The 27,748-nt window shown below is 45.0% G+C and overlaps 2 protein-coding genes and 1 long non-coding RNA gene across 3 annotated transcripts in view; 1 reads left to right on the top strand and 2 right to left on the bottom strand.

The window, feature by feature from the left end:
• The window catches only part of PACC1 (proton activated chloride channel 1), a 179,242-nt gene that overhangs the window by 103,594 nt on the left and 47,900 nt on the right, over positions 1 to 27,748 (bottom strand). The gene's annotated exons all lie outside the window — the stretch shown is intronic.
• Positions 304 to 9,951, top strand: ATF3 (activating transcription factor 3). The gene is made up of 4 exons (XM_061475088.1): positions 304 to 476; positions 4,832 to 5,075; positions 6,005 to 6,112; positions 7,031 to 9,951. Exons 2-4 carry the CDS (start codon positions 4,836 to 4,838, stop codon positions 7,226 to 7,228), a joined length of 546 nt encoding a protein of 181 aa, XP_061331072.1. The 5' UTR covers positions 304 to 476; positions 4,832 to 4,835; the 3' UTR covers positions 7,229 to 9,951.
• On the bottom strand, positions 2,508 to 26,448 carry LOC133280415 (uncharacterized). The gene is made up of 3 exons (XR_009747158.1): positions 26,191 to 26,448; positions 4,825 to 5,037; positions 2,508 to 2,836 (listed from the first exon to the last, which is right to left on the bottom strand). It is a non-coding gene; the product is annotated as an uncharacterized LOC133280415 (long non-coding RNA).

Below are 27,748 nucleotides of genomic sequence, written 5' to 3'. Positions count from 1 at the left end.
CCCGCAGAAAGAAGCTCTCGGAGCCTTCATCTCTTTAAAAAGAGAGAGAAAAAAAAAAAGGGGTGAGGGAAGGGAAAAGAAAGAAAAAGAAGCAGGGAGAGAGAACGGGTGCCGATGGATGCTGCCCGGCTCGGTTCAGCGCGGACCGAGCCGTGCCGAGCCGAGTCTTGCCGGCGGGGAAGCCTTGCATCACCGCCCCGGGCTCGGCTTCTCCCCGCCCTCTCTTTCGGGGAGGCTATTAATAGCATGACATCAGCCTGGGACTCGCCGCCAGAGTAAATACCAGCGCTGGCCGCTCGGCTATATAAGGGGGGGTGATGCAACCGAGGCGAGAGGCAGAGGAGCGGCGAGCGGCGGGAGCTGCTCTCCCGGAGGAGGCAGCAGCGGGGAGCGGACGGCCGCCGGGACGGCAGCGCTGCCGGGCGGGCGCGGAGCCCCTTCTCTCCGGCCGGGAACGCCGTGGCACAGGGAGGGAGGTAGGTGGGGAGCGGGAGCGGAGCCGCCGAGCCCCGCGGGCGCCTGTCCCGCCGCAGGGAGGAAAAGTTTCGCTGCCGCCGCCAAGCCCGGTCCGAGCCCCCGGTCCCGTCCCGGCTCTCACTCCCTTCGCTGCCCGGGCTGCCGCCAGATGTGTTTGCCGGGAGGGAGCCCGCCGAGCCCCGGCTCTCCCGGGCCGGTAGCGCCGCTCGGCACCGCGCGGTGGCGGCCTCGGCGGAGGAACAGGAACGGGACCGGGACCGGCGCCGGGAGCCGCGGGGATGCCAGAGTGCGGCGCGGCCCCACGGGCGGAGGAGGCACCGCCACCCGCAGGGTCCGGGGCTGGCGGGGCGATGGGAAGCCCAGCGCCGCCGCGGGTACCGCGATCTGTCACACCCCGAACCCGAGCCAGAGCTCTCGCTGTGAGCCGGGGCCTGGCGCTTTCCTTTCTGTCCCCGCGCCTTGACATGTAGAAGATCAGTTGCTGAACTGTTGCCTAATCAAGTCAGCCGTGACACAACAGCAGACTTGTTTCAGAGAACGAGTTCCTCCTGGAAATCGATTTACCCCCTCGTAACAGCATTTGAGAAGCTGTTACGGAGCTCGGGAATGATGTGGGATGTCAGAAAGCTTAAGGTCAACCAGCGTGCGCAGAGGTTGTGAACTGTAATTGCTCTTAATGCTAGTTAAGACTAACCTCAATGGTTATCGGGGTTTGTTGCATCAGCACCAGAGGAGAAGGAATTCATATGAAGAAATAAAACCCAGAGACATAGTCAGGCTAGGCACTTAATGCGCAGTCTTCACTGCAAAGTCAGGCTTTGCAGTTAAGCAAACAGAAAAGACAGAACGTAAATATTAAACAAGAATATCCCTAAATAACAGAAACTCACAGCTAGGAAGAAAATCCTGACACTAACATACAGGCAGATGAGATCTGAGAGTTCTCTGGAGATAGAAAGAATCAGCAAAAGAACAAACAGTAAGTGGGGGGAGAGCAAATGAATCAAGTTGTTTGAATCTACCTGAATTGGGAGGGCACCATGAATAACAAAGCTGTTATTTCTGGAGAATTCCCAAACTGAGGATAAAGTAAGGAAGCATTAAGTCGCCCTGTGGACAAGCTGTGCCTTTATGGTGCAGCACTGTGAAGTGTTCAGCACTTCCAGTGGCGGTAACTTCAGAAGTGCCTGAAACAGCCTTGAGCCCAGCTCCATGTGCATGGTCTGACCAAATAAACGGAGGTCATGCCGGGCAGGCCCAGATGTAATTGCACTTTAAGGCTTGCTATTCTTATTCCTGCTGTTTCCCCAGCCTTTACAAACCCAGGGCAGATGAGACAGTGTCCTTGATGGCCTACAGACAGAGCTACTATTTGTACAAAAATTGGGGAAAAGGAAGGGCAACTTGCTGCAGTTCTTAAAATGGCAAAATCTAATTTTTCTTCTTGTAAAACACTTCTAACAGCAGATTTGTTCCTCAAAAAATTGGCAAACATCTACTTTATTGTTATGAATAGGGAATCTATTCAGCTTACTGAGTAGCTTTGACACAGGGCTGATTATTTGTGTCACACTGACTCCTAATGATCCCAGTGGTAGATTGGAAGCTGACCCTATGAGGGGCTCTTCAGAAGCCCTGGCCCAAGGAAGAGCCCCAGGAACACAAACCAGTGGCAAAGAGCTCTGCTAAATGGTCCTCTGCTCACAGCAGGAACCTTTACGCAAGCCTCAGCCCCCTTGTAGGCCTTCCCTAAAGTCTGAGTAAATAGGAGATGCCTTTCAGGGTGTCTGGAAGGTCAGTGAGCTGTCCAGGCGGGAGAGCAGCACGTTTCTATGGTCAAGGACACCTTCCTCTCGCCACGGGCACATACTACTCCTTTTTCTTTCCTATACTAGTGAAAGGCAGATGGGAAGACATTAGAGCAGGGTTTTGGTGGTGCTCATGGTACACTAATACTAACTAGCAGAAATCCACAGTGAAGAAACGTTCAGGCACCAACCTTCCTGGTTTCCTCTGGTGCTATGGGCTGACCTTAACTAAAAGTTCACCTAAACTGAAAGGTAATTGAATAAACCACCAGAGCTTGAAAATTATTAGCCCAATGAATTCTTTTGTAGGCTGGACAAACAGTTTAACCATTAATTAAAGACTCCTGGGTTGATTGAGTTATACACAATTGGATGAAGCCATCACCGGCAGCCAGAGACTATTTAGTGAACGTAGCTGAAGTTTCTGCTAGCAGTGAGGGGTTTGGTGCCATCTGGAATTACCCTTTTTAAACGAGTTGAACAGTTGAATGCTGCTAAACGGTAGATAATGCTGGGAGGACTTCAGCTGGAAATTATAGGGCCATTTCTGACTTGTTGGAAAAGAGTAACTGTTAGCTTTCTGAGATTATAGGATTAAACCGTATCAGTACTTTAAATGTGACTCACGAGCAGGGGTTTTCTCGAGAGAACTACATAAATTTCCCAAGGTCTTTCTGAATAAGAAATTGTTCCAAATAATTTCCTCATCTTTAATAACCACGGGTGAAACCCCGGCCCCATTGAGGTCAACAGAAAAAGTCCTCTTGATTTCAGTGTGCTCAGGATTTTACCCCCAGACTCTGGGAAAGGTTCAGTTCATGGTGACTGGGTGAGGAAGACCCAGTGGCTACCAGCTGGCAATTCCAACTGTCCTTGGATTTTCACATTTACCCCCCTTAGCGATGAACCAGATTCTATTCTCAATTGCACCAGTGTGGATCTACAGTGTATTTTTAGATATCTCTGAGCAAAATCTATCTTCTTGTCAAGGCACGTGACCCCAAACATCCCTTGCTGGGTTACAGAGCGTACATGGAACTGTGCAAATCAGCGTTGACCACGTGGAAGTTTAACTTACCCACGCTGCTACCCCAGGGCAACTCTTTGCTTACCTGCACAAAGTTAATTACAATTGACTTAGCTATAATTATTGGAGTTCTAATCAAGAGTAGATAACACATACTGTAATTACCCATACAACTATTAAAAAAAACCCAAACAAACCCAAACCTAAACACCGAAGAAAGCTGGAAAACTGATGTGGTAAAATCCAATCTAACACAAGGCACTTTATAAATAAGGGCAGTAATGCCATATTTTTCCATATGGATTTGCACCTTTTGTCCCTTGGGCCACCAACAAAAAGGGCTCAGCTTCCTTCCAGACCTCAGATCTCTCCTTTTGCTGGGTGAGAGATGGTCTGTGCCATGCAGAGCTGCCTTGCTAGCTTGCCCGTGGCGTTTGGATGACTGACTACTGAGTTTTTCCTCTTTCTTTCTCAGTGGGGTCACCTCTTTTCACCAAGCACATAGGGGCCTCTCTCCCTCCAAAACTGGCTCAGAACTTCATAAGAATGGCTAAAAAGAGGGAAGTAGAGAGCACTGTTGAGTAGGTTCACTTTCTTAGGAAAAATACTAGAAACTGGGTTCCTCCGCAGGTGTCCATTTGCATAATTTCCCTGAAGTCGCTCCAGTCACGCTCTTTCATACGAGCAGAAGATCTGGCCATACATATTTAAGCATTTCAGACCTCTTGCTGAGGGTACATGAGGGCGGTTTCAGGTTTGACAAGAGCAAAGGAATGAAAGAAACGGCTTCACGTTCTTCGTGACTCAACCCCTCCAGCTCAGCCTTTGAAGCCCCTGAGCATGTATAGACTTTACCTTTGTGCCAGCTCTTATTAGTAACCATTTTTCAGGAGTTTATAACCAGATCTACAGCTCTGGGTAAAACTAAGCACAATGATTTTGTGATAGATCCTGTCTTTGTTAGTAGACTTCAGCTTCCAGTAGAATTTGTTGATATTTGCCCAAATGTGACCGAGATCAAGGTGTGCTCTGTTCATCTGAAGCCGGAACATGTGGGGGTATAGTTCTGAGGAAGGAGATATTCTCAAGCTCTTTCTGTGCTAATAATAATGATAATATTATAAGTGTTTCCTTGCTTTCTGATTATTTTCCTTATTCTCTTCCTATTCACTTGATTCTCATTTGCCATATTACCCGTTTAAAACCTCACAGAATATATACACACATACTACTTACATACATATACATACACACTATATTTTTTCAATATTAAGTTTCAGAAAGACCTAGAAATTATGTGATGTGCTAATGCTATTATAATTTTCAAACACTAAGTTAACACAAAATAGAAGTTTTTACTAGTGACCGAATTCGTAACTGCTTGTCTGTAGCGAGAGAATAGGGTAGACAGGGAATTGGGACTGGAGCAGTTCAAGCAATGGGGTATTATTCATGGTATGAATTATTTTTGCCTTCCTAAAGTGGTTGAAAGATTATTATCTCTCTTTTTACCTTTCAGCAAAATGATGGTCCAACACTCAGGCCAGGTGTCTGCATTAGAAGTCAGCGCCTCCGCAATTGTTCCCACTTTGTCCCCCGCAGGGTCACTGGGGTTTGATGATTTCACAAATCTAACCCCACTGGTGAAAGAGGAGCTGAGGTTCACCATTCAGAATAAGCGTCAGTCGCACAGGATGTCTTCTACGTTGGACACAGTGACAGTTTCTGAAAGGCCAGTTGAAACATCAATCATGAAAACAGAGGTATCGCTCTTTAAATAGCATTTCAGTGGGAATGATTAACTCTCTAATAACGTTTCACTACAAGACCAGTAACTTAACTACAGACAACCCTCTCCATCGTACTTCATTCTTTTAAGCTGGCTGCTTGGCTTTCTGTCATGTGGTTCTGGGAAGCCCTCTGGTATTTCTCATTTCCATTGAGGCCTATAGTTGGGTATTTTGTTTCTGATTACGGACTAAGGGCAATGTTTTACAGTGATATGAGCAAGTACTAACCCAGTTTCCCTACTTACTTGTGGCTGAACTTGGAATAAATCACTGCTGAAGTTTGGGTTCACTGAGGACAGTCCAGTAGGACCCTTGTGGGCTAGACTAAAATAGGCACAGCCATGCTGTGCCCGTGATAAATTTTTACTCTAAGATAATAGTCTCTGTGAAAAACACTTCTCCTGTAACGTGGAGAAATAGGTTAAGTTAGGAAAATATCTACACCTTTGTCTCAGCCTCCACAAGAAATAAACTGAACCTTGAAGGCATGTAATTCCCCTTTTTACTGCTGCCCTTAGTTTGCTGCCTCATTCATGACACATGCTCCACTCTGCTCCCCGTGCCCCTCACTCCTTTTGCTCCTCAGGGCATGGAGGAGAGGTGGAGGTGTGGGAGTCAGCCTGGGGAGATGCTCAGCAAGGTTCCTGAGCCCCACCAATTTAAAAGGAGCCGTCACATGGATCACAGCCATCCAGACCCCACTCAGGTTTTCATTGACAATTCTAACAGAGTCACTGCTGCTTTACTGTGCCGCAAACGAGGTCAGAAGCACATTCTTGTATAACTCATGATGTGAGCACTAACACTATCCACATTGCTTTTAAAAGCGTGGAAGTTATCAAAACACAAGTCATGTACTTCTGACACTTCATGGATCGTGTGTATCTGTTTTTATGGGATAGTTTTCTCCTGAAGAGGATGAAAGAAAAAAGAGAAGAAGGGAAAGGAACAAAATTGCTGCTGCAAAGTGCCGAAACAAAAAGAAGGAGAAAACAGAATGTTTGCAGAAAGTAAGTGACTGGCTTGAGTTGTTCTTAGTCTGCAGTCCTGCCAGGATCCAAACACATAGCATGGGGTACCGTCATAGTAGGAAATAGGAGAAGGATGTCACCCAAAACCCCGTAAAACCTTCAAGGTATTCGTTAAGAATAATGAACATGCTATATATTAAAACCAAACCTGGTTAAAACTGGGATAAAGTGAAGGCATGGTAGGGGTAAAGAGATTGTTGTTTTAGTGACCAGCCTTGTCTATGGGGACAATATTAGCTTGAAAGTGTACACTGACCACAGGAAGTAGTAAAATATCATTTCAGAGAAGATTCTTTGTGGAGACCCAGAGCATACAAATACCAACAAGTAATTTCCAACTTCTTTATGAAATGAGTGGCATAATAGCTTACCCCTTAATTCTCCATCCTAAGACCCCAGTTGTGTCTTGACCTGCTCAGCCATGACATGCAACTCTATTACAGCAGCAGCAGCAGGCCTTATTCCTATATCTAGGGGTAAGGGAAAAAAAGGTTGCATCCTTAACTTTGTTAGCTTAACATGATTTTACAGACAGGTGACATGATGTTCTAGAGAGTTAATAAGTGTAGATAGCTTGGGGACACTCTTTGACCCCCAAAATCACAGAACAATAACGCTCTGGATATCTGCCATTGTGAGCAACTACAGATCTGAATTTAGCTTTTCAACTTTCCTAAAGGCCAAAAGAGGTAGCTGTCAATCTGTTTCTTAGACTGCTATTGACTAGGAAACGTATAATAATTATAGGATGCTAAGAATGTGCAGTTTCTTTCTCTGTTAGCCATATGCTTTCCCACCAATAAAAGACTGCAACTATGAGATCAGCTACGAGATAAACATTGCGATTAACTATTTGAACTACTTGGTCTAATAGTTGTGTCTGTCCTTTGTGACCAGGAATCAGAAAAGCTGGAAACTATCAATGCAGAATTAAAAGCCCAGATCGAAGAGTTAAAGAACGAGAAGCAGCATTTGATATACATGTTAAATCTTCACAGGCCCACTTGTATAGTTCGGGCACAAAATGGAAGGACACCTGAAGATGAAAGGAATCTTTTTATTCAACAGATCAAAGAAGGCACATTACAAGGTTAAATGATATGGCAAATATGGAAGTATTTATAGTGGTTTTTAACAGCTACCAGAATCCATGGAGGATCTGACATAACGTGTAGGATTCTATTAGTAAAGAGCCTTTAGGAAGGGCAGATTGCTTTAAGCGGAAAGGATCATTTTGGCCTGACAGCGATTCTTCCCTTTGGAAGATCTGGTCTCGATCAAATTGAAGAGTCTTCTGCCTCAAATATAGGTTTTGCACCTGACATACTTGCTGTTCCTAGGAGCTACAGACAACAGCTTCAGAAGTTTTAGCTCTCTGCTAGTATACAGTATCTGCACTCACAACGTTTGTGCTAGAACACTATGACTTCCGAAGATGCACATGGTACAGACAGCTGTGCTGGATGGACACTCTTCCTCCTTGTTCCTAGTAAAGAAGGCGGACTGAGAGTATTTTCAGTTTCCAAGTTTCCAGGAGGATGGTTTCATGTACTGATGCATAATGTTGCATTCTAAACTAACACACACACACACGCACACACACATACACACACACACAAAGCTTTTAGTTCCAACTAAGCTTTGTAATTTCTTCTTCACAACACTTGTGTGGGTTTTTTCTGTGACTCATCTCAAAGACGGAATCTGAAGAGCCTCGTGGGTGTGACAAAGATGTTCCTTGCAAAATGTCCATACCTTGTATTTTAGGAGCTGGAACCCCACCTGCTGTCCTTTGGGGGCTACAGTTTTTCCTTGCACTGCTGAAGGGCAGCTTGTACCACCACTTGGTGAATTGGACCCACTGGAAAGACGAAACTAACTATGGAGGGATATTGCCGCAGGTTTTGCCTGAAGGAAGAACTGCAGGACTGAATCCCAGGCTCATAAATAATGAGGAGTTGAAAAAATAAGATAATCTAGGATCAAATCCTGCAAGCCTTAGTTCACGCTATTAACCCTCACTCACAGAAGAGATTCCATGGACTTCAGTGGGTCTGTTTACGAGGTAGTTCTTATAAGCATAAGAGCTTCAGAAAGCTTTTTCCATCCCGGCCAGGATTACTTCCTTCTGCCAGGTGATTGAGAGGGAAAAATTGATTGTAGCTACTTTTATTTTGTATTTGAGTGGCAACTAGAGCCAATCAAAAGTGTTACTTAAAACTTAAAGGAGGAAAGAGTTTTGATGTAGTGAATAACTGGTTTTGTTTTTCAATCAAATACTAACCTTGGATGTTTTTGAACTGGTAGAAGAGCTGCTGGACAAAACATTTGGAGCTACGAGTGTTTGAATTCTGATGTTTCTGTGAAATTCTGAGATTGTTTAATCCTATAAAATATATCCTTACAATTTTTTGTAAAAGAAAATATTATCCTTATTTATCATTATCATAATGGGTAGAGTTAATAAATACTGCGAGCAAGAGAAAACTGAAACCACAAGTGTTGTGCTGTCTTTTTACTTTTATCTCTTGGTGTTTAATATTATATATTCCTAAACTTCACCAGTTGTAGTTGAGTCACAGCTATTGAAAACACATATCCTTCATCTTTTCCACAGATGAGGCACTAAGTATCTTGAACCACTGGGTGCAGACATTATGCTTTCCAAAGTTCTGTACCTCCATCAGTGGTGTCTGGCTGTGCAATGGCACCATTTAAGCAAAGCAGACAATAAGAATGGAGCTTACAGTACATAATATTTTACACCAGTTATGCAGTGTCAAAACTGTGGTTTTGTTCTAAAGGCTAAGCTTAAAGACACCTTGGCCATAAGCTTTTTAACCTGCAAGTCCTGGATGAGGCTATCGGATATCATACCTGATCCTTATGTGATCGTTATATTCTGCAACAGAACTTTAGTACACTTTCCTAAGATCTGGATATATTGTAATGTCCTATATTGCATTTTAAACATATGTACTTCATGTATCTGAAAAGTTAATGTATTAAAGATGACATGCTAGGTCTGATTCTGTCCTGAAAATCCATTACATTTCCGTATGTTGGAAGGAGCTTCCATTGACTTCAGTGAGAGTTTTATTCACATCCTGTAAGCAGAGGTTGGAGCCTCTGCTGCAACGTCTCTGGCTTAGAGGGCAAGTTACACAGGGAGTTGGGCCAGCTATTTATCAGACAACAGATACACATGAAGCTTGTTACAATAAACTTGTCAATGTTCATTGGTATTTGACTTCTGTAATGTGGAAATACAAAACCAAGGCACCATCCCAGTATTGTACGCCTTGACTTTGCCTTTCAGGCAAATACCAGCAGACAAAACTCTTTGCCTCCTATACTGTTATAAAGTGTTACCACAGAGACTAGAGTATAATGACAGAATTCATGTGTCTCCCTTAGGGAATCTGTATGGTTGCTTTTAACCATATCACTAGTGACGCAGGCGTCATGCTTTTGTTGCTTGATGTTATTTACTTAGCATCCCAAATGTTAATATGGTACCACTATAATTGTCAGAAGAAAATCTATTTTTGTTTCTTTGTATGTGCAGTCAGAGCTGCTTTCTAATGCTTTTGTATGTGTGTGTGCACGTGTGCTCCTGCACGCTGCTCTAGAAATGATGGTACTCAAGTTCCTTTGACTGTACCCTGGAAAAGCGTGTTTAAACAGCTAGACAGGAACAGTATGTTGCATGAGTTTTCTAAGAGTATACTTTATGCAGGACAAACCTTAAAATCAGTTTGTTTTCTATTCTCAAGTTTGTTTTGATACTTTAATAAAAAAGAATTAATATATATTTATTCATGTGTCATTTAATTAAAGTTTTAAGGTCCATGAGCACCAAGATATTAAAAAGCAAACACATTTTATGGGTTTAAAGGAAGGTATAAACCAAGTTTTGTTGTTACAAAGGTTGACCATGAATTCCTGGCTAATTTTTTTTCCTGTGGCTTAGGGCTTAAAGGACCAGAACTCAGACCTCCTGAGCCTCCCCTAAACTTACAGGCAGCCCGCTGATAGTTACTCCACCCTTCTGATTACCCGCTAGGTTTAACGGCTTTGCTGCTGTGAAGCTTCAATATTTATAGACTGCTTACTAGAGAAGTATAGCATGATTAGGGCTTTGTTTTTTTCCTCTTTGCGTTTGTGGAGAAACATGAACAAAATGTTCTATCGTGCCTTTCCAAACCTAAGCATTTACACCCAGACAGAAGTCCCTGTGTTTTCACAGCCAGTGATGTGGACAAAAACTTCTGGCTTCAATCCTTTGCAAGCAGTCCTAACTTGTAATACAGAGGTCAGATAGAAGGCCAGGAGCTCCAGGGACTGGGAAATCCATTGCACTATTGCAAAATCCAGTTTAAAATATCAGCTGGAAGGAAGATCTAGGCTACTACGAGCTTGGCAATGTTAAATGCTTACTTTCCTTCTCGGTACATCCAATTACAGATGCGTAGTCCCCATACATGTATTCACCCTTTCATGCATTGTCCTTCAGCTGCTGTCAAACTTCACTTTTGAATACCCGATTCACTTCTAAACTGGTAAATGTACGAACCATCTGCCTGGCCTCTTTTAGAAAACCTTAGCAACAAAGTCAGGGCTTTGACTTTATGAGCTAATCTCTTATAATATTTTCTCTAAATCACATGAGTTGAAACCATGAAACCACTGCTGGTCTCTTGTAGCCTATTCCTAACAGCATAATTGATATTCCTTGGAAAAAATAGTATGCTGTATCTCCTCCTTAGGTCATTTCAGATGTGAAATCTGTATGTATTTTCAAGCATACTGGGCTTTACGCTGTACATGGACAAGGAGCATCATCTACTTTTTTCTAGCTCTTTCCTTGATGTAAATGAATAAATAGCACTTACTGAAGGTAGATAGAGCCAATAATTTGTGCTAGGCTGGAAAGATTTAATGAAACTAACAGTAGCAAATTTCAATTACAGCAACTTTTCTACCCAGGCCCATTAGAATTTGAAGCTATTGATTAAGCAGATGGTTTTAAAAGCACCGATTCTTAGTTTTGCAAAGAAACTGGATGATTTATGGGTAATGAAAGTAAAACTGTATAGTAGTTCTGGTTAACAGCAAAAGGGCTTCGAAAACTACATCTGCTTCACCTTAAAATCATTCCTAAATCCAGAACGACTACTGTATCTCACATCCACTCTTCTGGTGGGATCCCCCTCGCCGCTTCCAGCAGAACATGAGCTAGGTACCACTCTCACTCACGCTGGCATTGCCATGTTTGCCCAGTGCCCCCAACTGGAAACGCTGAGAATCACATGATTAAAGAGTACGATCAAGTACTCGTTTGCTTTAGTACTTAGTAACGTTCTTCATTGCTTTAAAATGACACCAATAGTTTCATTTCTACAACACACAATTACTTTTTAATGTGTAGTTAAAAAAAACATCGTCACTATCTCAAATCCTGTTATTTAAAGGCCATTTTGTTGTGGGACAATCTGAGTCAGAACTGCTGACTTCAGTGATAAAAATAGCAATTCACTAATTTTGAATGCTATGAGATCTTCGAAGCCATCACAGTTAAAAGAGAATACACTGGAGTCTATTCTTGATACAGCATCAGTTCTGGTTGTGTATCTTTACTATTGCTGACAATGATGCGCAAACCAGGAAAGCCCCAAATAAAACCCCATAAAACAAACCACCCGAATGATTTTTAGACCCCAAGTGTAGTAGAGCTGACACTCAGAGAAATTGTTACACCTTGGAAACAAATAAATAGAAAATGGAAACAAGAAGCTGGAATGCTTTATTTCTTCTTTTGTGTATTTAGCAACTTCCTATTTGTAGGCCCCCCCTGAAGTTATGAGTGCACCATCGTGCCCACTTAGGCAGTGATTATGCCCACGCAGCAAATAGTAGTGTAGCATAGCAATACTTACATATAAGCTAACTTAGCACTAGTACACCCCAGTGATGACAGCAAGAAACTCAGTACAGGCTAATTGATGTCACTGAGAGGGTGACCTCTCCTTGCAGGCAGAGGACAGGCTGCTACTGGCATCTGAGGTAGCTCATTTAAAGCCAGCTTGGGTATCATCGAGTTCCGCAGGTTAGCCTATGTCACGTAGCTGCCTGCATTCCCAACTAAATGGGTCCACCATGCGGACCAAAGGTCCACCCAGCCCAGCTCTCTTCCTACAGCAGTGGTCAAAAGCAGCTGTCCAAGGAAGAACAAGAACAGGGCCAGTATGCTTCCTCTGGGGGCTTTCACACACCCTGACTATTTTCAGCTCGTGAGTCACAAGCTTGACATGATTCCTTTAGGTAGTAGCTTTCCATAGAGCTTTCTCTCAAGTATTTGACCAGCATCTGCAGAAATTTTTAGTGGCAACTTCCATAGGGCTATCACCATTGATAAGAAGAACACAGTTTGCTATTGATCCTCTTCCCCATAACTCTGCTTGACAGCCCTTCATTCTTGAACTGAGTGAACACCTACCCATCCTCTCTATGCCACATGACTTTATACTTTGCTGTGCTGTTTCTTTTTCAGGATAAAGAGTCACAGCCTATCCAATCACTGTTTCATTTCTCGTAGCCATTTTACAACCTTGATCACTCCAATTACCCATTTTTTTTCTGGGAAAAATTTGGCTATTCCAGAAGTTTAAGATTAAGGGACCATAATTTTATGTACAGTATTCAAGGTGTTGTAGGATCACAGAAAAGTTTGTGTTGGAAGGGACCTTTAAAGCTCATCTAGTCCAACCCCCTTGCAGTGAGCAGGGACATCTTCAACTAGATCAGGTTGCCAAGCCATGGATTAATACAGTGGGATCCTGATGCTCGCTCTCCCTTTCCTTCTAACTCCAGAAATTAGGATTGCATTTTTGATGACTGCCAAGCATTAACCTTGACACAACACAAACTATCCATCATAACCCCCAAATCTCCCTCCTAAGCGGTAACAATAAACTCAAGCCCAGCATTTCATGTATAGCACCAGTATTGATATGCATTACCTTGTGTTTACTTGCATCGAATTTTTCTGCCATTTTCATTTCTAAACTGTACATAGAGAATCCTAATGCAAATCTTCTGAAATTGCCCTTCTCCTTCCCATCTGGAATAATTTTATACCATCACAACTTTCTGACTACACTCTTCACCCTCTTACCAGATCATTTACGAAGATGCTGATCTGTGCAGGTCCCAGTGTAGGTTCCTTTGTAACTCCACTGGATGACCTGCCCCCACTAAGACTGTTCATTTACTACTCCTTCTTTTCTACCTTTTAATCAAGTCTTTATGCATGCTTATGCATTTTCTCTATTCATAGCTATTCGGTTTCTTCAAACATAATCTTTGGTGAGGGAATGTACTGAAATGGCTTTAGAAGTGAATCTCCCTGATCCAAATATCTCAACTCTCTAAGAGAACCCCAGATGTGTCTGTAAGCCTGAATTTCATTTCACAAAAGCCACACTGACTCTCTTCAACGAGGCTGTATTTACCTAGATACTTACTTTATCTTTGTTCCCATTAACTTGCCTGTCAGATTACAAGCCTACAGTTCCTTGGATGCTCCTGGAACCTTTTATAAAGGTTGGTGACACATTTGCCACACTCCAGTCCTCAGATACCAAAGAAGATGAAGTCAAAGTGACAGTGAGAGAGTTACATGGTATTTTTAGTATTTCAACAATTTCCTCTTCGGATTCGTTTGATCTTTCTGGTGAAAACTCAATTGGGCAGTGTTCAAGGCCAGGTTGGGCAAAGCCGTGGGTGACATGGTCTAGGGTGAGGCGTCCCTGCCCATGGCACGGGGTTAGAACTAGACGATCTTAGGGTTCTTTCCAACCCAAACCATTCTATGATTCTCTGCTGGTTTACTTGCCTTTGCCCCGTCCTGAAGAGGCTTCTGGCTAAGGAATGACCTCTTCCTTCAGCTTCTCAGCTCTTCAAGTGTTCTCTTTAGTGCCAGCTGGTGTTCAGGATACACAGTCTCTAATGGCTTGATCATTACTAACCTACCTGAAGGATGATTTCCCATTTATTTCAGTTCTTTTAGCTACTCTATTCCCTCAGCTTGCCTCTGACAGGCTTCTTCTGCCTTTAGTTCTACCTCCTGAACGACCCCTCTAACAGGGTCTTCATCATCCTCACTCACATTTGGAACTCCTCACATCTGTTGGCTACTCCAAGCTTTTCTGTGGCATTAAGAAGTGTCAAAGAGGTACACATCTAGTTGCCAGATTTTAATCTCTTCCATGCTGTGCGACTTAAACCCTCAGTAGAAAGCTATTTTTTAAGTAATTATTAATATTATGCTACTTTATAATTGAGAAGAATAGTGTCATGACGCTTTTCCTTTTCAAAAGGCTTCGAAAGGAAGGTATCAGTTGTTATCCCTGTCTTTCAGATGGAGAAATCAAACATGAAAACCACCCAATGACTGATCCCAATTGAAGTGCCATTCTTTCATCCCAAGCAAAATGAAACCCCTTATCTTTGAAGGCTGCCTCTGTGTGAACCTTTGCAAGACTTGGTCAAAGCTGTGCTGAGTCACTGGGAAGCTATGGAACCAAAAGGTAAATTTTACTGCCATGTGATTACCACTTACACCCAAGTAACGTTGTCCAAACCACCTGCAGTGAACAGCACTCCACTCAAACTCAGGAATAGTTTAGTTGTGGGTTTGGGTTAGTTTGGCCTGTTTTGGTTTCTTTTGCTTGCCATTTGGGGCTTTAAGTGGTTTGGTTTTGTTAGGGGTTTTTTTCTTTACACTTTCTGCCTTTCACAGCAATAGTGCCAGCATGTGTGGACACAGTCCATGAGTCAAATATACACTGAAAGGTAAAAGAAACCCCTGAGGAACACAAATACAACTTCAGTCACCTGGGTTACAGCAGAGTTACAGGCTGCTTTGGAATGTAAGGGGAAAAGATAGCATTTGGCAAGTTTACCTAACTCCAAAGGATCTATTTGATATGCAGAATTACCCACAAGTGGAACTAGAGTAGCTCAGAGTTTTCCTGGACATCCAGAAGACACTTTTCTGTGACAGAGGAGCACGTGTGCTATGGATGCCTTTATGCAAACAGATACTGGAGTAAAAATTCCCAACCCAGTGACTATTGCATGGTTAAGAGTTGAGATCAGAACAAGAGAAGTCACTTGAAAAAAAAAAAACGAGTATACAAGAGTCCCTCTAAAGAATAGTGTGCAGGAACCTTTCCTTGGCTAAAACAGGGATCCTTCCTTGCCTGGCTTGGATAAACGTAGCCCTCTGATGCTGGCATGGTGAGAACTTTCCTTTGTCTTAATCTACTACAACCATCGAAACTGAATGACACAGGGCTTGTAACTCTCACATTTGTAGCCAATTCCTGTGGTTTTATCATACATTCTTGAAGCCCCAGATCTGAAATACACATGACGGGGCAAGATCCTCATTCCCCAATGACTGTAGGGAAAGCCTTCAAACTATTACTTGCATATAAGCAGTTCAAAACTCAAGAGAAAATACATCTAGTGCATTAGACTGATAGCATTCCCTGCCCATGGCAGGGGGTTTGGAACTGGATGATCTTAAGGTCCTTTCCAACCCTAACTGTTCTATAAGTCTATGATTTAGAAATGAATGTTGTGGACTGCTTGCTTGTGCATGGAGGGGGGTCTTTTTTAAACAGGACTTTTGGATGTTGGGCTTGGCCACACCACATGGCCCTGCTGACATCAAAACCATCAACGGAAGAGAAAGAGTGACTAAAGAAACCAGTTATCAGTGCTAGCTCTGAAAGCTTAGCAATATTAGATTCAACCTCAAAATTAATGGCAAGAAAAAGGAAAGATTCATTAGAAACCCCATGTGCCTTCCATGTAACCCCATGCCCCTCTGCACTAAGCAAAAAGCAGCAAGAAGCGCTCTGGTTTACATTTATCCGAGTTTCTTCAAAGTATTTTTGACCCTCCTACCCTCTGTGCACTGACCCTTCCCTTCCTATCTTTCTAGAAGTCATTACTCAAGAGAACAGAATGTTACAAAGCTGGTTTAGAGCACACAGTAATAGTTCCCTGAAAGAAAAAGGAAACTATTCTGCAGGAAGCTAGAACAAATGTAAATTGCACAAATACTCATTCAAAAGCAGGAAATGCCATTGTTGAGAGTGCAAGTAGAAGTTCAACTCTGCTATCTTACACATGAAGGATGAAATAGCTCCTAGTTTGCGACTAATTGTTTCCAGATAGGATGGTACCTCGCATTTGTCCTCTGCATCTGCAGTAACTTGCACCATTCTGTGTGCAAGGCAAGCAGAATCTTTTAAGAGATGTCTGCCCACAATGCACAACAGATGTAGGATTCTTACTCTCCTGTACATGAGTTCAGACAGTCTCATTTAGGGGCTATTTACTGAAGAAACCACAGTCACCAACTCAAACAGATATCCACCCACATAGGATTCAAACAACTTTGCAACAGGCTGCAATACACCTAGCACAAAGGCGGCACAGAACCGATAACCGTAGTGTAAATGTGTCTGAATTATACTTACTTTGGGAAAATGGATGTTTTGATTTCATTCAGCACAACAGCTAATGTCTTTTTTTGCAAGGTGTGAAAAAATAGTCTTCAGCACAGGCAGGAATTCCATAGAAAACATTTGATAGGGGATGTAAGAACCTTACTTAGGCCAGAATAGGTCACTGTGGCAGAAACCATAGATGAGGAAAAAGCAACAGTAAACTAAAAGAACCGTGCGTTCTTTGCAAGGAAGCAGATGTAGCTCCTCAAGTCCTCCTGGAGACTGCAACCGCAGCAGCAAAAGCTGCTAGCACAAGGTCAGATTATGACTACTTCTAGCACCATCTCTAGAATGAGGTAAAAAACAAGAGCTGGCACTGCTCAGCAGTAAACTTCACGTACCTACGTAGAGGAGACCTTCACGTGCAGACCATCAGCTCCTCACCCTCCCACCCTGATGTAGGAACTGCAGATACCTTTCACTTTGTCACTGAATCCAGAGCTTTACAAGCTACAGGCACCCATTCCCAGAGTGCGTCTGGCAACCGAAGGTGTTCATCTCAGACAAGAGAGTATCCAGCCTCACAAAACCCACCTGGGGAAAGAACTGACTCAAAGGACAAGTGTTTTCTGAGATAGAGACATGGAGAGAGTAGCTACAAGCCTACATTTGCTGCAGGCGTCAGCGTACCAAAGGCCATGTCTTGCATGGCAGAAGCCCCTGTGCAATGAAAAGAACATAGAAGAGATTCACACGATTGCAAAGGAAACGGTAAGGGGATATGGTAACGGCAACGGGCAGGGGGATAGATGGGAATCAGGCTCTGGTTTGGTTTCTCATCTTCTTCTCCACTAGAAACTCCAGCCTAAGGACTACAGCATATAGGACACATTTAAATTCCAGACTAACAGTACTTTCCATAGACAACAATTTGTGCATCAGAGAAGGACACAGGCACAGCTACAGGTTGGACAGAGAAGAGAGTCAGAGCAGCCTGCGGAGAAGGACTTGAGGGTGTTGGTTGATGAGAAACAGCATGAGCCAGCGGTGTGTGCTTGAGCCCAAAAACCACCCATGTCCCGGGCTGCATCACCAGCACCGTGACCAGCAGGTCAAAGGAGGTGATCCTGCCCCTCTGCTCTGCTCTCGTGAGACCCCACTTGCAGCACTGTGTGCAGTGCTGGTGTCCCCAACATAAGAAGGACACAGAACTATTGGAGCAAGTGCAGAGGAGGCCATGAGGATGACCAGGAGCTGCAGCACCTCCCATATGGAGAGAGGCTGAGAACACTGGGGCTGCTCAGCCTGGAGAAGAGAAGCTGCATGGAGACCTCAGAGCAGCTTCCAGTGTCCAAAGGGGGCTACAAGGATGCTGGAGAGGGACTCTTCATCAGGGACTGCAGTGATAGGACAAGGGGTGATGGGTTCAAACTGAAACAGGGCAAGTTCAGGTTAGATCTAAGGCAGAAGCTCTTCCCTGTGAGGGTGCTGAGGTGCTGGCACAGGGTGCCCAGAGAAGCTGTGGCTGCCCCATCCCTGGCAGTGCTCAGGGCCAGGCTGGACACAGGGGCTTGGAGCAACTTGACTAGTGGAAGGTGTCCCTGCCTGTGGCAGAGGGTTGGGACTGGATGAGCTTTAAGGTCCTTTCCAACTGTAATCATTCTATGGCCTATGAAGGGTGTGTGTGGTCAGAATGAATCCCACCTTAGATCCTGATGGTCAGACATCATGTCAGGCATGCAAATTCCCACTTGGAGCATACTGCTAGAGCTAGGAGTCTGTGCCACCACACAGAGTGAAGGATTCATCACCTGCATCTGATGTTTGTGCTTGCCCAGCTGAATGGAAAATTAGGGTTAGGCAGCAGAGTTAGAATTATGGTGACATTAATGGTACTTAAATCCTTTGGGGATTTAAGTGCCATTAAGGTGCTTTACTTCTTGAACTAAAATTCAGTCATTAAAAGAGTATTTCTAAGTATGGATAAGCACATGCATTAGTAAGGGAGCAGAAGGTAATGCCCAGTTTCCTTTAAAATGAATTCTGTGTAAAACACTCCGTGAATGTTTTTAGGTCACCCTGGTAACACAACCAACATTACCATAGTAGCATCTTATATGGAAAGACAGATCACTCCAACTCATGAAAAGGTAATTCTACTTCTCTGACTCATGGTAATAAATCCACTCTTGTGGAATGCAATGGACAGTCACCAACCATCCTGAGCTCCCAATGATGTCAGGCTCGCTGGCTATTCACCGTGTGTAAATATGAAAAAGAAGGAAAAACCCCACAGTAAATGTCACATTAAATTTATAAACCCCCGGTGTTCAGTCTGTTCTGAGCCATTAGCAGAGAAGTGACTGCCAGAGGCGCGACACACCAGAATGAATAACACTTGTAAAAGATACAGCTATTAAATGTGTATATGCCTTCGAGAGTCATTTTAGCCATGTCAAAATAACCTCGGTGATTACTGGTGTGTGTAGATTTTACAAGACCTGGGGCTGGCAGAGGACTCTGTGGTTCTTGTTCTGTACCGCACCGCACGTATGATCTGGACTGATTTTCAGAGGGAGGTCTCTTTTTGGACCCTTCCAGGCTTTTACTTACTAACAGTGGAGCAAGCTCCATTCAGAAGCAGGGTAGGCATATGCAGCTTCAAAAACCTTATGGGTCAAATCAACCAGTGACCAAATAGTGGCAAAAACTACAATCCTAGGGTCCAAGAAAAGCAAATCATTGGCTTCAGTGGTTATTCTTCAGAGTATGTAAGAGGAGAGTCAACTTAGAGATAATACAAACTGTCCATAGATAGGTACAGAGTAACCTACACAGATTTAACATGTACTGGCTTGTAGCATGAGTACACTAGTACCCGCCTTATGGCGGAAAGCGGCGATGGCAGTAGCAGCCTCAGGAGCAAACACTCTGACAATGGGTTATAAGTTGCGCTCATTCTATGTGTACACCCACTTAGCAGGTCAGCTGCAGCTTTAAACTGAAGTACACAAGTACTGTCTCATCCCAGGAGCATCACAAAACTATCGCGGCAGGGAAGGGTGAGGGCCAAGAGGTAAATAAAACACATCTTTTGTGGTCTGTCTTTCTGGATGAGCTAACTTGGGTGGGTTTTACCCAGTAAAGGGTAAAGGAAGTTAGCAAACCCCCTCCAGTCCCTACCTCTCTACTCAAAGCACAAACCACCCGTGCACCTATCAACTGATGCTCTTTTCTGCAGCTCAACCCAGTGTGTAACCAGTTCCTTCCAACCCAACCACACTTCCTGGTGCTGTTGCGCTCAGTGTGTGCTCCATCGCTTCTGCAGCGAGGCCAAGTGTGTTGTTAATGGCAAGTATTCTGAAAGCACCTAATGCCCAGCCTGTGGCGGCATGAATAAGCAACAGGAGAGTCCAATCTTAAGCAGCTCTCCCCAAACACATAGGGTGTCTTCCCACACATCTTCCTCTTAAGCTTCTCCATTACGCTTGTTTTGCAACGCTTTCCAGTGCTGAATTAGCTCAAGGTACTGCGTTTTAATCACAAACTTCTCTTTTAGGAATAATTTACACACAACGAGAAACTTACACCATGATTTGAGTCCTTGTTAAACTTTTCTCTATTGCATACATTGCAATATACGCTGTTTAGAAACCACACATGAATCTGTGGCTTTCTTAAGCCACCAAAGAGCAGGCAAACACAAAGTAATGGGCCATTCCTGGAAGTGCTAAAATCTGCCTAGGAAGAGAGACAGGCAGGGCACAAGAAGTCATTTCAGTTCCTGATTTAAGAGTGGGGACGAGGGAGGTTTGGTCACAAAGTGGTTTCTTTATTGTCAATGGATGGGAAGCCCAGCCCCATGAAGCTTGCTGGGAAATCCATAGCACTCCTCATTCAGTGGAATGTTGGGTTTTTAAGAGTGAAAACTGGCTTGGTTTTAAATAGAAAAAATTCCTTACTAAAAGAAGTACCACTCAGGAGCTGAAGAACGCGTTCCAAACTTCTGGCCCTAAAAACCCCATTCCTATTGTTTTACAATGCCAGCTTTAATTTTCAGTGAACTCAGGACTCCACATAACTGTTCACACCAGACATGGGCAAACAAACCGCATTAACACAAGGCTTCACAAGGAGCAAGCAGCACACCGAGCTCGAGGGCAGCTTCTCAAGCCTTGGAATGGACCAAAACCTTCCTATTACCTCATCTTTCATCATTCTGCTATGAAACAAACCAAGGCAACGTTATGCCCTTCAGCCTTTCACATAAATCCTTCCCAGTGTGGACTCTAAGCTGGAGAGCCTGTGGTTTAGTTCATCTCCCAGAGGTAGGTGCAATTTTCTTGCTAATGTATATCGGAAACATTCTCCCACCCATAAGTTCTTAGATGGCTACACAGGCAGCTGGAGAGCCAAAGCCATGGACTGAACAGTCAATTCATTGACTAGTTTGTGTTGGAAAGGGTCTTAAAGCTCATCCAGCTCCAACCCCTGCCACGGGCAGGGACCCCTTCCACTAGAGCAGGTTGCTCCAAGCCCCTGTGTCCAACCTGGCCTTGAACACTGCCAGGGATGGGGCAGCCACAGCTTCTCTGGGCACCCTGTGCCAGCGCCTCAGCACCCTCCCAGGGAAGAGCTTCTGCCTAAGAGCTCATCTCAGTCTCCCCTCGGGCAGGTTAAAGCCATTCCCCTTGGCCTGTCCCTACAGGCCCTTGTCCAAAGCCCCTCTCCAGGTTTCCTGCAGCCCCTTTAGGCACTGGAGCTGCTCTCAGGTCTCCCCTTCAGGAGCCTTCTCTTGTCCAGGCTGACTCAGCCCAGCTCTCTCAGCCTGGCTCCAGAGCAGAGCTGCTCCAGCCCTCACAGCATCTCCATGGCCTCCTCTGGGCTCGCTCCAACAGCTCCACGTCCCTCTTGTGCTGTTGCCCCAGAGCTGGATCAGGGCTGCTGGAAGGGGGGGGGGAGGGTGTCTCACAGTGTTCACTTGTGCCTAAGGTCCTGTGGGACTATTTAAGGTAGAGGAGGATGCATTCACCTGCTTTTCAGAGAGGAACAGAGGCAAAATAAGAGGAAAAAAACCCCATAAAATTAGAGAAAAAGTTTCAGGGTCCACTCAGGAATTGACATTCCCAGAAGGTGCTTCTGAGAGAGAACTTCCCTGAAACAGCCTCATTCTGATGAATCACAGATCAGAAAAAGACAGCTTCTTGCATCAGTTTTGACTTCCTTAGGGAAAACAGTCCCCATTTACAGGAAAAGATAATTAAAGGGAATATGAGGGACTATGGAAAACCAGAGGAATCTGGAATTTGTTCTTTTCACAGGCAGCAGGAACGCTGAAGGATTCTGCCCCTTGTAACACAGACCTCAGCACAAGTTAAACCGATGGCTGATTGCAATGAACAACAAAAAGCAAAAGGCAATGCTTGCAATCTAATCTTTCACCGGTCTTCTAATGAGAAGCTTGGTTCTGGTGCATAACTTGATTGCTCAAACCCAGCAATGCCTACCTCATATGGAGACCTTTGAATTCACATACACACATAGCACTTCGACTGCTCCAGCCCGAGTTGCAAGCATGCTATGAGTAGCGCAATGCTGAATCACACAGCTGTGGGGTATTTCATTTCTAGTAAGGATAGTGAGAAATAAGACAGAACCCAAACATGGGGTTTCTATACACCGACTCCTTCTATGAAAGGTGGTATTTCCAGGATGTGTTTCTCAATCAACAGTCCGCTCCTGTGAGCGGCTCAAAGGCAGTAGCCAGAGAGCTGATAGCTGGAGAACAGGCAACACCAAGAAGTGAAACAAGCTTTCAAATGCACTTTACGCGCAGCAGCTCCATTCCTTCTCCCCCACCGACGGAGGACAGCACGTTGACACTCAGTATCGGAGCGTAACCAGCCTTTCAGTTTCCGCTCCCGTCCTCCAAACAGCAAGCCCAGTTCTTTGGAACATTACACGTTTTACTTCTTAGATTAACGCAGCACTGTGTCAGTAAATGACAAGTACGCGTGCAAAGGAGGACGCAGTTACAGTGCATGCCTTGTACGAGACCTTGATGTATTTCTTGCATTAAGCTATGGGTATCTTCCATCATCTTGATCCGATTCGAGTATTCTAGTTAATTTGAGACAGCACTGCATGCACGGAATTTGGGTCTTTAATGCTAAGCCAACACCGAGCAGATGCTCAGCCTAGTCCCACCGAGGCTGCTGGAATTCCTCCTGGAATGACGCTTATTCTCTCCTAACAGCGCTGGTTTTGGCTGCTCGCAGCAGATAATTAAAGCTCGGCACATTCCCAGAGGTCACAAACGGAGCCGGGAAGCGCTTCATAACCTTTGTCTGTGGACAAGAACCGCGCTATCCTGCCCAGGCCCCGCAGCACAGCCCCCCCAGCCCTCGCTGCCGGGGCACCCCGAAACCCCGCGCTCCAGCCGGAGCACCTTCACTTTCCGCTGCCCGGCGGGGCCGCTAGGGCGCGCTGTGGCTCCGAGCGGGCCCCTCCGACGGCACCGGGGCGGGGAGCGGCCGGCGGTGTGGGTCCCTCCTCGCCGGGGCCGGGCTCGCAGCCCGCACCGGATCCAGCCGGGATGAGGCTCTGCGGGAGGGCGGGTGTCGGCGCGTGGAGCCCACGCGAGCTGCGCGTAACTTCCAGGCACGGCGGGGCCGCGCGCAGGGATTTCCCCTCGCTCGGATCCCGTCAATGGGAGTCCTGACCTTGCGAGTGTGTCTGCAGGGAGAGCGCCTGCCCGCGGCTTAGGCACCGTGGGTCCTGGCTAACAGAATACAGGCACAGAACGGTTTGGGTTGGAAGGGGACCTAAAGCTCATCCAGTTCCAACCCCCTCCCCACGGGCAGGGACACCTTCCACTGGAGCAGCTTGCTCCAAGCCCCTGTGTCCAACCTGGCCTTGAGCACTGCCAGGGATGGGGCAGCCACAGCTTCTCTGGGCACCCTGTGCCAGCGCCTCAGCACCCTCACAGGGAAGAGCTTCTGCCTTAGATCCAACCTGAACTTGCCCTCTTTCAGTTTGAACCCATCTCTCCTTGTCCAAGCAATATGGCCATTAGGATTTTCTGACAGCTTTCAGGTATAGCCCAGGGAGCTGCCTTTACTAGAGCAGAACATAAAGATGACAGCAATGACGAGCAGAGAAATGCCTATGCCCACTGAGCCTCTTCCACTGCCTGAGTAAAATACCAAAGCCTTTTGTGTGATATCCAGCATTACAAATCACAACCATGCACTGCCATATGCAAACACTGAATGAAAGCAGCAGACCAGAGTTACAGACACCTATCAAAGAGCCCTGAGCCAACACCTTCGATGTGCATCCTCAGAGCACTCACAGAAGCACCAACTCTGATCCCCAAAACGGATGCCTGTCTTAGCAAACACTGACTTCCATGGCACAAGCGGATTGCGGCACATCAATCTTGAAGTCTCGTAGCTGAAAACTCTGTGCCATCGCACAGTTTCCCTGCCAACAGTGCTCCAGTGTAGCCCTGAACAGCCAGCTCTACTGCTCAGCAGGGCTAACTATCCCACCCTGTCGGTTCACCTGTGTGGCTTCCTACACAGAGTCATTTCACCTATTGCACACTGCATTGTGTCGATGCGCTTGGGTTTGTACACGTGCTCAGAGAGCAAACGTGAGCAGTGGTTTAAAAGGAAGCAACTCTGCAGAGTGTACAATTAATCACATAAGTTCTCTGGAGCCAGTTTAGACAGGGAGGCAGCTCAAAGAATAGTTTGATCATCAGCAGAGAGAAATAATCTGCTCTGCTATAGAACTGGTGACTTCTGGCAAGAAGGTGGGAATTCTCTTTTAAATAGCCTTATGGTAAAGCTGTCAGTATTTTGCTCTTGAAGCTACTTGTCCAGTCAGTAGTAGCCAACACTTCACTCACTGCTTCTTCATTCAGTGGCTGCAGTGCCTATCCCTGCACATCGCAGACACAAACCTCGAATCCTGCCTCATTGCTTGGGAACCACTGTTCTGTACATCACATTTTGGCCACTAGCGTACATTATGCAATTCCTACGGTAATAAAAACTGCATGGGGAAGCTACAGGAAACACTCTGTTCCAAAAAACCACATTCCATTTCACCAGTGATGACAAACCTGTCCACAGGGGGAACTGATGGATGGACTGCCTGTCCTACGCGATTCATGGGATGCAAATGCACTTAACATATTGTGCTTACACTACTGCAAAGGCTACTTTAAGGTTTGGCAACACCAAAAACAACGATAAAGAGTACATTACTGCACAGTAAACCAGTAGTGCTGTAGCAAGGATCAAGGTAGAGGTGAAAATGATTTATCACTTAATGCCTGCTGTTGAAGGCATGAATTTCTTTAAAATAAAGACAGGAATGACACCCAAAGGATTACTAAATACCCAAGAAGATACTACTAGAAATACTAAGTCCATATAAAAAAAGAAGTCATCATTCTAATCACAGAAACACTCCAAAATCAGCCATGAATTCTTGCAGTGATTTCTCTGCCGTGTTTATTCCCAAAGGAGAGTGGAGGAGGAGGGGAATCTTTATTGCATCTGAATCAATGAAATTCCAGAGAAGTTATGACCATTCAGAACATAGTTCTAAGTAACCAGCTTGTCTCCTCTATCTACATGAAAGCAGCCAATTCAGGAAATGAGGCATTGCAATTGCCTATTAATGTCCAAGCTTTCAGCGTGTTAAAGCATGCTAACAAGCCATCTGAGCTATATCTGCAGCTATCAAATGGCAGATAATCTGTCCTGCTTATGGATACAAACGTCAGATGCCAACTGAGGGTGAAGGGGCTCATGACACAGTGTCCAGTAGCAAGCATGACCTACCAGGTCAAGGCATTCCCTTGCCTTTACTTCTGTCTCTCTGCCCCAGCAAGCCCCCCTCATTCAACTGCACTATTCCTGCTGCTTGTTGAGCCATTCTGTGAACAAGATCAGGCAATGACACTCAGAAAAGGCTCTTTCTTTCATATAAGACTGCTTTTCTGGTCAATTACTCACTGGGTTTAATATGCTGCCCATAAGCATTGTGCTGGCACCACAGGGAGCATGGGAGCAACAAGGAAAAAGGGAAGGGGTGAGCATGGAATAAACCTGCTTTAGATGGTATTGCCACACAGAAAGCTGTATGCGCATCTACTCTCTCAACCAAAGCGCTTTCACACGTTACATCCATACACCTTGAAAACATACTCAAGCAATGCTAATATAGCATGAAATCCTGGCCTAGGAGGACTTCAGAGACAGCCAAAGCTCGCTTTTTCCTCTGGATGCTTGAAGCCTTTGTCCTTTCCTTTCATCTCTCCCCACTCTGAGCAGGAACCGAACACCTCGGTTGAAGCCCCAGTAGAGAGGCAGCCCCTGATGACAAATCCCAGTGACTTGGGAATGGGAAGGAGCAGGTTTCACTCCGGCACTTATCACAGATTTAAAACCAAAACTCCCCACACTTTGACTCCTCCAGTACTAAAACACAAACAAGTGTCCTGCAGTGTCTTACCTTAAAGCATCAGGGGCCTTTCAAAGGAGCCAAGATACCTGGGTGAGAACTGAAGCAGGTTAAGCAGAGGTATGGCCCCTTTCTATCAGTTCTGGCAACCAATGGCAGAGGAGCAGAGCAGCAGCAAAACCTGTGGCTGCTACGTTTACCAGGGCCAGTTTATCAATGCTCTTACCCAGCTGGAATGTACCCACATGAAACCCCTACAGAAATCACTTGTAAATTGGATGTCCTCCACACCCCTTTTAAAAGCCCTTTGCATTCCCCAAATGGCATAACGGTGGGGGATAGGGAGAGAACCAGGTGAGATGTTTTATCGTATTCAGTTGTTGGCTCTCGGTTTGAAATCACCAAGGCAACTCACCAAGTGTTTGGCAACATATGCAGCTGCTTACAGTTTCCCATCAGATTTAGTGGAAATACAGACTGCAACATGCAACTTCAGAACCTGACTATGGATCCATGCGCATGAAGCCCTTGTGGGCAGCATCAGCACATGGCTAAATGAGAATATATGAATTTACTAACGCTTTACAATGCTGAAACAGTAATGCAAGTCTTGGTCTGCAGTCTAAGATCTCCTTTCATGACAAACACATGCGTATTAAACTCACCTCGTACAATTACCCGAGAGGACTGAAGATAAGAAATAAATCTGCTCCATTTAACCCCAGAGAATAACCTCAGAGAGCTCACTCTTGGTTGCTAACTGAATAACATCAGAAAGCAGCCAACCACTGTATTCTGCCTATTTCCTAGCCCTGGAGAGCTTTGGTAAGAGTTGCATTAAATGCTCTGTCATCAAGCGAATAGTAATCTCCCAGTATTTTATTACTCAGTCTTAAATGGGGCCCTCTGGAGGGCACGAATTATTGGTAATGGGAGGCAGTAATTACAAAGTGAGGTGTAGTGTAGAAAACATGACAAGCGAGTGAAAACAGTGCCTGGGGACCATTCAATATTGTGCTGGTGAACACAGCATCCTATAAGACCGTGTTAGGGAGAATAGATCTAAAGCAGGAATCTAGCGCTGAGCAGCAAAAAGGAACCCTGGAGCAGAAAATGAGGTTTCCCATGTCTTGCATTAAGGCACAACCTTTCAGGCTATGTCCCTTTATCAGAGCAGTGGATTCTGCCGATCCAGACCACCCTGGGGACACACGGAGTTTCTTGAACGTGCTGCAGGACTGGACACGTTCTGTTAACACACAGTAATCACTGCACACGAGAGGCTGTGCTCCGTGGTCTGCGTTTTGGGTGCCATGTGACTGATAGCAGTCTTGCTGAACTCAGTGGTGAAGGGGCTCCGTGTAAAAGAAGTTAAACTGAGGAAATATGCACTATACGTGTGCGTAACACTGACATAATTCTGTTGTAGTTAAGAACAGTTTCAGTGAGGTGAAAACAAATTACACTGAAGTATGGCAGCTGAAATATCAAAATCTGAGCCAAGCGTGAACAGACACTCTCTGTTCTGAAGGGGCTATAAGAAAAACTCAAGGTGCACAGGGAATCAGCTGTCACAGGGCAAGGCATATGGCTGATAAAAAGATAAGTG

The sequence above is a fragment of the Pezoporus flaviventris genome, unplaced genomic scaffold (genome assembly GCF_033815535.1).
Source record: "Pezoporus flaviventris isolate CSIRO_AGI_PZ_B2104156 unplaced genomic scaffold, CSIRO_AGI_Pfla_v1 ptg000083l, whole genome shotgun sequence".
In the NCBI taxonomy this organism is placed as follows: domain Eukaryota; kingdom Metazoa; phylum Chordata; class Aves; order Psittaciformes; family Psittacidae; genus Pezoporus; species Pezoporus flaviventris.
The sequence above is the reverse complement of the archived record's forward strand: the minus strand, read 5'-3'. Positions and strand labels throughout refer to the sequence as shown.

Coding starts and splice junctions, on each gene's coding strand:
- ATF3 (XM_061475088.1), top strand. CDS start 4,836: ATGATGGTCCAACACTCAGGCCAGGTGTCTGCATTAGAAGTCAGCGCC. Junction 5,076..6,004: donor CATCAATCATGAAAACAGAG/GTATCGCTCTTT, acceptor TTTATGGGATAG/TTTTCTCCTGAAGAGGATGA. Junction 6,113..7,030: donor AAACAGAATGTTTGCAGAAA/GTAAGTGACTGG, acceptor CTTTGTGACCAG/GAATCAGAAAAGCTGGAAAC.